This window comes from Nanorana parkeri, unplaced genomic scaffold (assembly GCF_000935625.1).
Source record: "Nanorana parkeri isolate BGI_ZX_2015 unplaced genomic scaffold, ASM93562v1 scaffold221, whole genome shotgun sequence".
NCBI lineage: Eukaryota > Metazoa > Chordata > Amphibia > Anura > Dicroglossidae > Nanorana > Nanorana parkeri.
Genome location: NW_017306489.1, coordinates 1,191,426 through 1,204,519, shown reverse-complemented (window position 1 = coordinate 1,204,519; position 13,094 = coordinate 1,191,426). Strand labels below are relative to the sequence as shown.

Sequence of the window (13,094 nt, the reverse complement as noted above, 5' to 3'; positions counted from 1 at the left end):
TCCTCATCACCACTAGTCTGATGGTGTGCCTTCAGTGTCCAGCTATCGGTGTTGGGCATGGATGTGACTAAGTTGTGTTGCTTCACTGAAGTAGGAAATAAAGTCTAGTAATCAAGCCATCTCTACTTTGAAGGAAACCTTTGCTGAGAGGAATATGGCGTCTGCCATTGCTGATCTCTACTCCTCATAATATGATAGTCACTTGCTGTCATGCCGTTTCAATGGCTTCAACCCTTCAGTCACAGTCCCTGGACAGAACAACAGTGTAGATCAAGAACTTTAATTTCACTCCAATTTTTAGTGCATGCTTACCCTGGAGTCAGTGACTCAGAAATTACTGAAGCCAAAATGTCCGCATGACAGCCAGGCAACTAGAATTTTTAGGCACTTAGCAATACCAGCCCACATTGAACACCGCTTTCTTTCAAGCAGTGTTGCGATATTTATAATATTTTAACAGATTAGTGGCTGCTTTTACTTGATGCACGGGGTTGTTCATTAAACAACTGAACAAATGTTTTGCTTTGCCAAAGCTTGAACGTCATTGGCCGGTACACCAACATTACTGGTAGGGGTACAAAACAGAGCTGTGCCCACTTCATCAGCATAAATAGAGATCATCCTTCCTGACCAGGCTAGATCAATGGGAGGGAGAGATCAACCTTTAGATTCTAACACCGATGATCCATATTAGTGGGGTCTTGCTTTTCACACCGAATGATCCATATTAGTGGGGTCTTGCTTTTCACATCAAACTTTTAAATGTTTTAGATTAAAAAACAAAACAAAACAGGAAACAAACAAAAAAAAAAGTATATTGTAAACGCATTTATTCTGAACAGAACAATAAGTTTATTGATGTTTCAAGGAATTCAGATTGAGTCTACAACCTGTATGTACATTATGAGCTCATGTAAGAGATATTACAGTCAGGCCATACAACCATGCTGCAGACTTGTTTTGTCACTCAAGGTTTCCTTAAACATCAGCGCCAGCAGAATACCAACCAACTTCAGGAGAAAAGTCGATGGCCTTATTTGATATTTTCATTCAATTGCTATGATTTTCAGAGCTTCCACAAGAGCCTGGCTGCATCTCCCCTTCTGTCTGTATTGACCCAACAAGCATGTTTGCTTGTGATCCCAGCATGCGTGTTTATGGGAAGATCTTGGGAAAAGTAAGCTATTAGCAGTCATATGGAGCTTGGACGTCTGACTGTCCTCCAATGTCTTTGGCTAGATGTAGCCAAGAAAATGGCTTAGTTTCACTGAAGGCGTAGAGAGAATTGATTGGATTATAGTGACCGGTGGTGGAATATCCTGTAGGCCGATTTAAACAGACATGCCTCAGTGACAGCATCTGATGTGAAATAATTCAATCTGGATAAACATGTAACCCAAATAATGAACCTGGTTAATCCAATAGACAGAATTACAAGGCATGAGGAGAAGAGACATGCCTGGTCTCAGTCACAACTGAAGCAGTTTGCAAGCCAACCTTTCGAGACATCCACAATAAATAGCAAGACCTGTGCCAAGGACCAATACGGGGCCACGCTGTAACCTATAACCTAAAAGAGGGAAAAAGGGAATTAGAACATGGCTGTAGTAGTGTAAACATGGCTTAACCCCTTCATGACTGAGGCCTTTTTTTCATTTTTTGCACCCATGTGTTATATTCCACATTTTAGGCCTGAAAATTACTTAAAACCCCCAACATTATATATTTTCTAAATGCCAAGACCCTATACAATATAATGGTGGTAGTTGCAAATTTTTATGTTGCGCAATATTAGCGCAACTCCTTATTAAACCCCAAAATGTATTTAGTGATAAATTTAATTAAATGCCCCAAAACACAACAAAACACCCATTTTTTAAATGAAATATAAAAGATGAGGTTACAGCGAGTAAAACGATACCCAACATGCCCAGTTTACAAATTGCGTGCGTCCGTGAAACGGTGAAAAAATGCAGTACCCCAAAAAGTCCACAGAAGACACTTTAAAAGCCCCCACAGGTCATCAATTTAGAGATACCCCAAAATACTGGCCCTAGAATTATTGCTCTCACTCCGGCGTGCGCGGCCATACCCAACATGTGTAGCGCGTTCGTCGTGGGGGCGGGAGACTTAACATTTTTTTATTATTAAATTTATTTTGATTTTAAATTTTAAAAACTTTTTTTTTTACTTTACTTTGACAGCTATGACATGGGGGGGCTTACAAGCCCCCCCATGTGATAGCAGATGGTGGTGACAGGTACTCTTTAAGGTGATGCTGGGGGTCCAAAAGACCCCCAGTGTCACCTTTACACTGGAAATAAGCTATTGAAGTGCAGATCGCACATCAATAGCTTATAGCTGGGCTGCAGGAGCCCAGAACTGACAGCCAAGGGACCGGGAGGGGATCGATGAACGGAAGTTCGTCGACCTCCTCCCCAGCACCCCAAGGACGCCGGTCCCGTAGGAGGGGCAACGGAGCCCGGGAAGCGCGGTGGCGGTGTCCGGCGGGGTTGGGGCGGCCCCTTCTTCGGGACACAGAAGAGATCTGGTGACAGGTAAGTCACCAGAATTGCTTTTGTTGTAAAGCCGGCAGTCGGCTCTACAAGTTTAAACAGACTCCCGGCGGCAAAAGTCGCCGGGAGTCTGTTTAAACAGCCCCGATGCTGGCGACGTACACTGTAAACGTCGTCAGTCACGAAGGGGTTAAATACACAATATGTACAGTAATACCTTGGTTTACGAGCATAATTCGTTCTGGAAGCATGCTTGTAATCCAAAGCGCTTGTATATCAAAGCGAATTTCCCCATAGGAAATAATGGAAATTAGGGCTGTCCCGATACCGATGCTATTGCATTGTCGTTAAACAGACTCATCGCTCGCACTGCTACAGCCTTATTCGGGTGGTGCTTTTCTACAAAATTTTGCTCTTAGTGCAAGTTGCTTAGTGCACATTTGCTTGTATATCAAGGCAACATTTTTCAGAAATGTTTGCTTGTCTTGCAAAACACTCTCACACCAAGTTACTTGTAAACCAAGGTATTACTGTATATCATGGCAGTAGGCTGCTATTAGTGACATAACTAGAAATAGGTGATTTGGCTGTATAACTTTCTCTAATGCTGGCCACAGACCTTACAACCATCGCAAGACTTTTGTCTTGCGATGGTTTTAAGATAATTTAAAAAAACATAAGATCTGCCCATCTTGGACAGGCAGATGGTACTAGCAATAATCGCAAGCCCGCCCCCCTGAGGGGCGGGCTTCCGTTGACCGCAATGCTGAATGGGCAGTGTGCGCTTGCGCACACCAGCTCATGCAGCATTTCTTACGAACATGCCACACCCGCCGACAATCGTAAGATTAAAGTCGTGCGACCGTACAGTAGAAGCGGTCGCACGTCTTGAGCACACCTTGCGGTAATCGTACGATCGCGGGATTTCCCGCGATTATCGAAAGGTGTGTGGGCACCTTTATAGAGAGCGCGAGATCTCCACTGTAGCCACAGGAGGTATTTTCTTGGAGAAACTAGCTGCCCAATCAGAAGAATTGCACTAATCAAGAATTACTAATTCAAAGTTGTACAATTCTCTACAGATTCGTCAAACCAGCAAAGACACATTCAAGAGAACTGCAATTTCAGATTACAAAGAGGTACAACGTAGACGAAAAGTTAGTCTAAATAAACCCACAAATAAGACCTTCAACCCAACCCCCTTCACTAAAAACCACATTAGTGTGCGGCTCTGCATGCCGATATGAAATCATCTTTGATTCATAAACATATTTTGCCCTTACTTACAATTAGTTTTTCCACTTCCCGATCTTAGGCATTAGTGATGTTGCCCATGCCAAAGAGATGCACCCTGGGAAGATCACATCACCCGAGCATTGCTGGGAAATGTCATCTGTGAACTGCAAAATCTCCCAAGATCTCAGGGAAAGGCATTCACCCACCCCGAGATGATGTGCATGGTCACATGTCCTGGCTACATGGCCAGAGTACCAGAAAGTAAAGGGAAATGGATGAATCTGCCCTTAGTGAAAATGGGGAGGAAAAGAAAAAACAAGGTATGCAAAGAATAAAAAGCCTGCAGTCTAGAAGTATGTTTTTAGACATGTTTAGTAATGACAATCTACGAAAGGTGTCTTTGCTGTCATTTTAAAGAGAAGGGTGAAGTTCCTCTTTAAGGAGATCCACTCAGTTGCTTACGACATTTCATACAAACCTTTCCATTATAAAAGTTTTCTTCAACTAAACCTTATGGAAGCGCTGAAACAATTTATACATTGATTTCACACTAAACGATCTTTCCCACCCAAAATTCACCCCCACCACTAGTTGTGGGCATCCCTCATTCCCAATCTTCTCTAGAAAACTAAGTCAGAAACTGTTGATTTTGGACTTTCAAAATTGCCTGACTCTTAAATTGGAAAACTGAGCATCAAGTGTCCACTAATCAATTCAACTGCAAAATGGCTGCTATAAAGGGACATATTGGGTTACATCTACAACACCAGACAAAGAAAGGAGGGGATATTCCAAAACTAATGTAGATGCAGTAGATGTCTCGCATATTCCAGCAAAGTTTTTACAACCCGCTCAGACATTAAACTTTATAACCATTTACGTTAGCATAAACGCCCCTATCCTGCATACCCATATTCTAAAACAAAATTTCACTGAAAGAGATTGAACACAATTATATCACAATGTCCCATACACTCTGCCCTCAGACCCCAGGGTTGGCAAACACACCAGACCCCGAGACAGCCAAAATTTGCCTCACATTACCAGCATGGGATGCTGACAATTCTCAAAGTGCAAGGATGGAAATCGTCATAGGGCAGAGGATATCCAGCAAATTAAAAATCCCTGAAATCAAGTACAATAATTCAAATTTGTGACTGAACTTTGGTGTATGGGTTAAGGAAACTTATTCTTGCAGACTATTCAAACAGGAAACATTCTGTGCAAGTTATTTTGCAGTAAACGCTAGTGAAGTTTGGGCTAAACCAGTGATTTTCTGTAGTTAAGCTGCTATCAATAACTCTGTTAACTTTTTACTAACTACCCAATAACACAAACCTAAACTGTACCAGCAGATACCTTAATCCAGTGGTTCTCAAACTGTGTAACCTCAGGACCCACATTTGTCCTTGGTCATTAAGTCGTGACCCAAGTTGCACTGCAATGTAATGCGCGGCATTGCGGTACTGCGAGTTCCGATGCGGGCAATAGAACTGTGGGTGGGAGGTGCGTTTGGGGTGCCATTCAAATGAATGGCAATGCACTTCACACCAGCACACATGGTAGGTGCGATTGCGTGGTACAGTGTGTTATTCGCACGGGACTGTGCCATTGACGCACTGTACTAGTGTGAATGGGCCCTCAAAGACACTGAGACACACACAACCACAGACACAATCTTACACACATACACACTCCCAAAAATAAATAATTTTTGTTTTTAAGATCCACCCAGTCTCCCTATCTTACGAGAACTGGATCCTCAGCCTGGGGTCCGGTGTGGGCTGCTGTGCTGGAGTTCCATCCATATGTGCATTGCTTGTACAACTCCCATGCACACCCTTTAGAGGTGCCGGGAGCCAGAATGTGATGTCACTCCGGTCCAGGCACCTCTACAGGACATGAGGGATCTGTAAGCAATGCACTTAGGGATGGAGCCCACCCCACCTCAAGCTGACACTCTGTACTGGGCAGCGTATTTTGAATGGCTGCTTGACCTCTCACTTAAAAAAGTGGAAAGCACACGGGGACCCACTTTTGGGTCAGGACGCACCAGTTGAGAAACAAGGCCTTAATCTTTTAAAAGAGCTTTTAGCCCCAAAACTCAGAGCATGCTACATAGGAATCATCCAATGCCTAGGTGTTTGGGACTGCCATGTTTTTTCCAATCATGTTGACGGGAAGATATAACGGATGCACATACCAGTGTCAGTCAGGAATTTTCTGCTACATTCCACAGACAAAGCATTAAGCAAAACAGGAGTCCTGGAAGAGATGTAATCTATCTCAATCAAAACAGATGCTGCGTGACAGTGCAAGTACTCTTGATTAGAAGTATGGCAAGAAGTGGAGAAAAAAAAAAATCCCACACATTGACTTGGCTTGGTTGTGCTGAAATCTCAGACTGCATATGCAGCCAAGCAATCTTCTGATGCTCCTTGTTCAAACCATAAAAGCCAGTAACTGGGCAGGAGCCATTAAATACACATCAACTCTATTAATAATCAGAGTTAAAAGAGCAGCTATCCATGCCGACTTGTTTTCGGACTTCCAAAGTCCTTATCCAAAATAAATAGGAACCTTTAACGCCTGCAACATTTTAACTTTTATACACCGTAAGCTTGAGATATTAAGTAGTATTAGGAGGGTAAAAGATACTCTTCCCAATACTTGGAGCCGGTGTGGGACAATGCAGCTGTCAAACACCAGCTCCATTACCAAGAGCTGGTCAATCATGAACCGCTTATCGCTCAGCTCACGGATTCTCCCTGCAGAGAGCAGTAGCTGTCAGTCTGTGCTCCCTGCAGAGAGGGTGGGCACAGCTGGCTCTAGGAGGCAGAATCAGCTGTCAATCAGGCAGAGGGATGTATCGTGACAATACTGTCGGGATCTTTCCTGGCTGTAGTGCGGCTCTGTCCTGTTAGCATATAGTGGGCAGCAGCACGCTATTTGCTGACTTTGCGTCACAGAAATATGATCGTAAATATACTCTGACCCAAAAGAAAAAAGGTTTGGCTTGATTTCTCTTAACAATGACCTTTAAAAAGGTGCAAAGAAAAAAAAAATCCTCACCTTCCTCATACTCGCCTCTAATGTGAACTGAAGTATAACATAATTTCACAGATACAAATTTCCACAAGAGTCCAGTAGTAGGATCAGATAAGCCTTTGACACCACTATTTAGATTCACCATTTGTTTTTTTTATAACTTACGTGATCTCTCGGAATGCCCGCTTCTCCACGTATTTTACCTTCAGCTTTCGTTTGAACCTGCAGGAAGCAAGAAAAAAAACAGTTAAAGATCTAACCACATGTTTTTATTGTCCTGTGGCCATTGTTGGGAAGATCATAAGCCAAAACATACATTAAATTTTTTTTTTTTTTAAATAAGGTCTTGATCACACCATGCCTGTCAAGTTGTGCTTTTCCGCACCGCAGATGTATGGTGTAAATAGGACACAGAACAAATTATTTTCTATTTGCCCTGTTCACATCAAACATGTGCGGTGGCGTGCATTAAGGCAGCTCAACGGACATGATGTGAACAAGCCCTTAATGTGTTTGTGAGACTATTTTCACAGCTTGCCATTGTGCAAAAAAACCCAAAAGTTATATATTGTCTCTATCTATATCTTTTTCCAAATGCAAGAGCATAATCATAGATTAAGCCTAGCGATGTCTTATTCTAAAATTATTATTTGTAAAACTTGGAGGCAAGAGGTATAACGATGCCCTAGGTTTTATGATGATTGTTGTAGATGCCGATTAGCACGATTCATAAATAGACGCGCTTTAAAATATCCCCTTGCTGCATTCTTACAATAAAGTAAATCCTGGCTGAAGTTTGTCCAATCAACCATAGCGTGGACTTTGAGGGTCAAAAACTGGATAAAACATCTTAAAGATTTTTGACTTGCCAGTAAAAATCCGTTTCTTGCAGTACAGGACAGAGGCAGATTTAGGGACGACTGATGAAAATTACCCAGTCTATGAATCTGCCTGTGTCCTGAACGTTAAAGAAATCTTATTACCTATCCTGCCAGGCCTGTTGTGATTGGAAAGTTCTGGCGATCTTCTGTCTAACCAGTGCTGTCACAAACATAATGGACAATACCCAATGATGTTGATTTATACATCCATAAGTATAAGACCTCTTTTATGACCAGGGACTGGGAGGTTGGAGGGTCAGGGGCATAGAAAACAAAAAACTATGTTAATGGCTAGCGACAGCCTGAATCGTATAGGTTTGCCCACAGTTCCACTTTAAATGCTACAAAATCTGCAGAGTAAGACGGACACTTATGCAGGACTCAGGAGGCAAGCAGATTTTAGGAGCCAACAAGAAGTTCAAGCCAAAGAACAAATGCTTCTGCTGACAATAGCAAAGACATAAAAACGTAGGCGTCAGCTGTAATTGTTTAAGGCACCCTGGCCCTTAGGATTTATAGAACCTGGAGAAAACTTGTTTACAGATTACAATAATTCACCACCATACTCAGTCAGCACTCACTTGGCTCGCTCTCTTGGTTCAATGAGACTTCTCTTCTGGAAACTTTTGAATCGGTCTTTGGCTAGACTTCCCTCTGGCTACATAAAATGGAGACAAGATATTCAATGAATGCTTTCTTCAGTTATATTTTATATTTATACTTATGAAATAAACAAAATATATTTAAGTATATTTTCAGCACTTATCCTTTATGCTTACATGTCCTTGCAGCCTGCTAAAACAAAAAAGTCAGATGCCAGAGGTAACTGATCTTCTGATAAGCAGTGTTATTTTCTTCCTCAGCACCTTTTTAATACCTACTTCTCACCACTCCCGTCTTTTAATACATACTGTTTACTAATCGGTATTATGATGGAAAGGCTATTTCCTCTAATGTTTATTCATACCCCACTTAATGCCTCCAAAAGCAACACCATTTCGCTCCTCAATGACAAGCCCTGATCTCTACAGGTTAATACTAGGGATGCACCGACAATTTTTCGGTATTAAGTACAAATACTTATTTTTTTTTCCGGTACTCGCCGATAAATACAGATACAGGAAGTCCTTTTAACCCCTTCGTGACTGACGACGTACAGTGTACGTCGCCAGCATCGGGGCTGTTTAAACAGACTCCCGGCGACTTTTGCCGCCGGGAGTCTGTTTAAACTTGTAGAGCCGACTGTCGGCTTTACAACAGAAGCGATCCTGGCGACTTACCTGTCGCCAGATCGCTTCTGCGTCCCGAAGAAGGGGCCGCCCCCCCCCCGCCGGACACCCCCGCCGTGCTTCCCGGGCTCCGTTGCCCCTCCTACGGGCCCGGGACCGGCGATCTTTGTGTCCGCGGGGAGCTGGGGAGGAGGTCGACGAACTTCCGTTCATCGATCCCCTCCCCGTTCTATGGGACCGGGAGCGATGCAGATTGCATCACTTCCGGTCCCTGGGCTGTCAGTTCTGGGCTCCTGCAGCCCAGCTATAAGCTATTGAAGTGCGATCTGCACTTCAATAGCTTATTTCCAGTGTAAAGGTGACACTGAGGGTCTTTTGGACCCCCAGCATCACCTTAAAGAGGACCTGTCACCACCATCTGCTATTACATGGGGGGGCTTGCAAGCCCCCCCATGTGATAGCAGTCAAAGTAAAGTAAAAAAAAAAAAAAAAAAACTGTTTTTAAAATTAAAATGAAATAAAATAAATCTAATAATAATAAAAAAAAATTTAAAAGTACCCCGCCCCCGCGCCCACGCGCGTCGCCACGTAAACACGCGTCGGGTGCGCCTACGCATGAAAACGACGAACGCGCTACACATGTTGGGTATCGCCGCGCACGCCGGAGTGAGAGCAATAATTCTAGGGCCAGTATTTTGGGGTATCTCTAAATTGATGACCTGTGGGGGCTTTTAAAGTGTCTTTTATTGATTTTTTGGGGTACTGCAGTTTTTCGCCGTTTCACGGTCGCACGCAATCTGTAAAATGGGCATGTTGGGTATCGTTTTACTCGTTGTAACCTCATCTTTTATATTTCATTAAAAAAATGGGTAATTTGTTGTGTTTTGGGGCATTTAATTAAATTTGTCACTAAATTTTGGGGTTTAATAAGGAGTTGCGCTAATATTGCGCAACATAAAAATTTTCAACTACCACCATTTTATTCTATAGGGTCTTGGCATTCAGAAAATATATAATGTTGGGGGGTTTTACGTCATTTTCAGGCCTAAAATGTGGAACATAACATGGGTGCAAAAATGGAAAAAAGGGCCTCAGTCATGAAGGGGTTAAGGAAGCCAGGCAGTGTGTAATGACTCGCTGGGAAGCCGTCCCCATGCTCCCTCGTCACTAGGTGATGAGGAAGCATGGAGACAGCTTCACAACCAATCAGGAAGCCGGCCAGCAAGTCTTTTACACACTGCTTCTCGATTGGCCGGGAATCCACCTCCATGGTCCTTCATCACCATGTACTGACTCGCCGCCCGGCTTCCACTATCGGGAACATTTGTACGAGTACTCGCCCAAATACTCGGTATGAGCATCGGTGCATCCCTAGTTAATACCTTCCATTTAATAACCGGTTCCCCTTTAGCCATAAGTGACCCCTTCTTAAGAGTTAAATATTGCTCATACCACCACTGGTGCACCAGCTGTCTGCTTTTGGTTATCACAGCCCATTGGCATTTCTATTTCTCTTTGCAAAAACTATTTACCATCTAACAACTTTCATGTGTTTATCTGTTCCCCTACACCTGAGGTGTGCAACAAGAGGCCCGCTATGCTCCAGATCTTAATTCAGCACTGGAGAACAGTAGTAAGTGACAGCAGCTCCTGTGGGCTTTAGCAGTGGAACCGCTGGCTGTAACAGCAGTGCAGTTCTAAGCCAAGGAGCTAAACGAAAACTTTTGGCAAGTGGCTAAACACAAGGATGAAATACAGTATATGGGGAGCGGTTATCACCTGTCAAAAGGATTTGTAGCTCTCTTCATCCAGTGCTCAGATTTACACAGCTCTACAACACAGCCGGGGCTACAACCAATCGATGAGAATAGTTGTCAACAGCAAGCAGTGGGCAGGTGCAATAGCTAGCCTGCTATTGCAATTTGAAATGGCTAAGACTGGCTATTGCACCAGGCCACTAGTGTAAATTGAGCTGCCATCTGCAGAATCTTGCCACTGGCAGCTGTCAATTCTCTGGCTGAAGCTTTGCAAGCGCCATGTGCTTACAATACAATAAAAAAAAAAAAAGTGGGAAGTAATTTCTTGTTTTGGCCTGACAAATTCTGCTGCAGGTGGTGTATTGCAGTACCATTCATTTCAATGGCACCTCAAATGTGCCTCCCACCCAGTGTGATCACCCGCATTAGAATGCATGGTACTGCAATGCCGTGCGTTCTAGTGTAGTGTAAAAAATTGTGCATGCAGCTGTATTCTGAAGTAAACTGTTTGCCTATATATATATATTTTTTAAATCAGATTAAATGGGGGGAAAAAATTGGCCAATTGATTATGAAAAGAAAATAGTTAGTTGTAGCCCTGTGTGGCTGGAGAAACAACCTGGTTTTCTTTGCTGCAGTTAAAACACTATCAATCTTGTCCCTGCCCCAAAGCAACAGACTGAGTTAATTCCTGTTCTCCCCATCAGCACATTCCTTTTTAGAACAGGAGCAATGTAGCACAACTAATGGGTTCCTTGTGCCACTTTTCCCTCTCAGTCTGAGCTCTGCAAGAGGCCAATACCAAGTCCCATTCAGGTCCTTACATTTAAGATATAAATATATGTATTTATGAATAACTTTGAGCTTAGGATCTACTATATCAGAACGCCATAAGAGCGCTCTGAAGCAGAACACAACGCTCCTCTATTGTGTTCAAGGGGATGTAAAGGTAAAGCCCCTTACGCTGACAAATCCACCAGATTTACATTGCACAAGCAGTCTGATATTGTTTTCCTTCATAATACATTAACCTATGTCACAAGGTCTAATAGTCCAAGCAAAAAAACTGAACTGATACAGTCCAATAACAAACCCATTTTGGATCATATTTGGACTCTGCACAGAGTTTGGATTTAAATGCAGCACAAACACAAACTGATGAAACATTTCTATTCGTATACAAGGTATTTCTATACATTTCCATCCATAGGCTTATCCACATGCAGTATTCTATAGTATAGGTCATGCTTTATCCCATGCGTATATAGGAGAAAGAGTTTACCTTTATCTTCCGCAGGGAGTCTGTTAGCTCTTCACTCAGAAGGACATCAATATCGGGCTCCTTGTACCTTTAAGAAGAGATAAAGCAGAGGTTATGTCAGAAGCATTCCTTCATGGTTCAGATTACCACCATTACCTGGAATTACTATAAAGATTAATGAAGGGGTTTTAAACTACATCCACACTTTTTTTGGATAGGAGTAGGGAGACTTGTCAGTTTTTTTTTTTGCCATCTGTGTCCCACTGAAGAAAATTAACCTCACTTGCTGACAACAGGAAGTGATATGAAATCTCACAAACTCCCTGTTAAACTGACCATACGCCTATAGATTATCTGCAGATTTTCTATGGTCAGATGGAAAAAGTGCTACAGATTCCTCCATCTACTCTAAGCTTCAGTATCTTGCTAGTTGGCCCCACTGGCTGTCAAAATACCTGAACAATGCCTGCATCCAATCAGACTGTTCAGGTATTTTGAGAGCCAGTGGGGCCAACTAGCAAGATACTGAAGATTGGCCCAGTGAGAGATTCCTCCATCCACACAGTTTAGCGTAGATGGAGGAATCTGTAGCACTTTTGCATCTGACCACAGAAAGTCTGCAAATAAGCTATAGGTGTATGGCCAGCTTAAGCCAGTAGTCACTGAGAAGTACTCATGGAGTCTTAGTTTCAATTCTCTCTCACTTTTAACTCTAGTCATAATGGTCACCAGGACAAATAGGGTGAAGGTCCCAAGCAGGAACTCTGACAGCAATAAAAACCTGACAGATGTCAACACATTTTTGTGGCTATGAACAGAGTCCAGATTAATTTTTGATTTAGTGGTAGGAAAAATGATCATTTTAAAATGTACAACTTGTTAAACTCCTCCCTCCACCTTCGGGGTCCTTTGGTACTCAGACACCATATGTTATGCAAACAATGACAGTTAATAGCCAAACCAGCATTATACTGTCTACGCGCATGTTGAATGGCAGGTTTAAAATGTCTACAATAGTGTGCACAAGCCAGCTTTTCAAGGAGGATGTGGACAAACCATCTTACCAGAAAGTGAGCGGCAGTGTCCAGACTGAAAAAAAACAATAAAAAAAAAAAAAGGAAACCCACACAAGCAGATATATTGTAATGCCTAAACCTTATCCTAAT

At 42.7% G+C, this 13,094-nt stretch overlaps 1 protein-coding gene across 1 annotated transcript in view; it reads right to left on the bottom strand.

Annotated features, from left to right (window-relative positions):
• Positions 1–1,529: 1,529 nt before the first annotated feature.
• Positions 1,530–13,094, bottom strand: part of GLTSCR2 (glioma tumor suppressor candidate region gene 2) — a 28,026-nt gene continuing 16,461 nt past the window's right edge. The window contains exons 10-13 of the mRNA XM_018556007.1: positions 11,950–12,016; positions 8,263–8,339; positions 6,966–7,022; positions 1,530–1,570 (exon numbers count right to left, since the gene is read on the bottom strand). Of these exons, the coding sequence (XP_018411509.1) occupies positions 1,564–1,570; positions 6,966–7,022; positions 8,263–8,339; positions 11,950–12,016 (208 nt within the window). The 3' untranslated portion in view covers positions 1,530–1,563. The remainder of the gene's footprint in view (positions 1,571–6,965; positions 7,023–8,262; positions 8,340–11,949; positions 12,017–13,094) is intronic.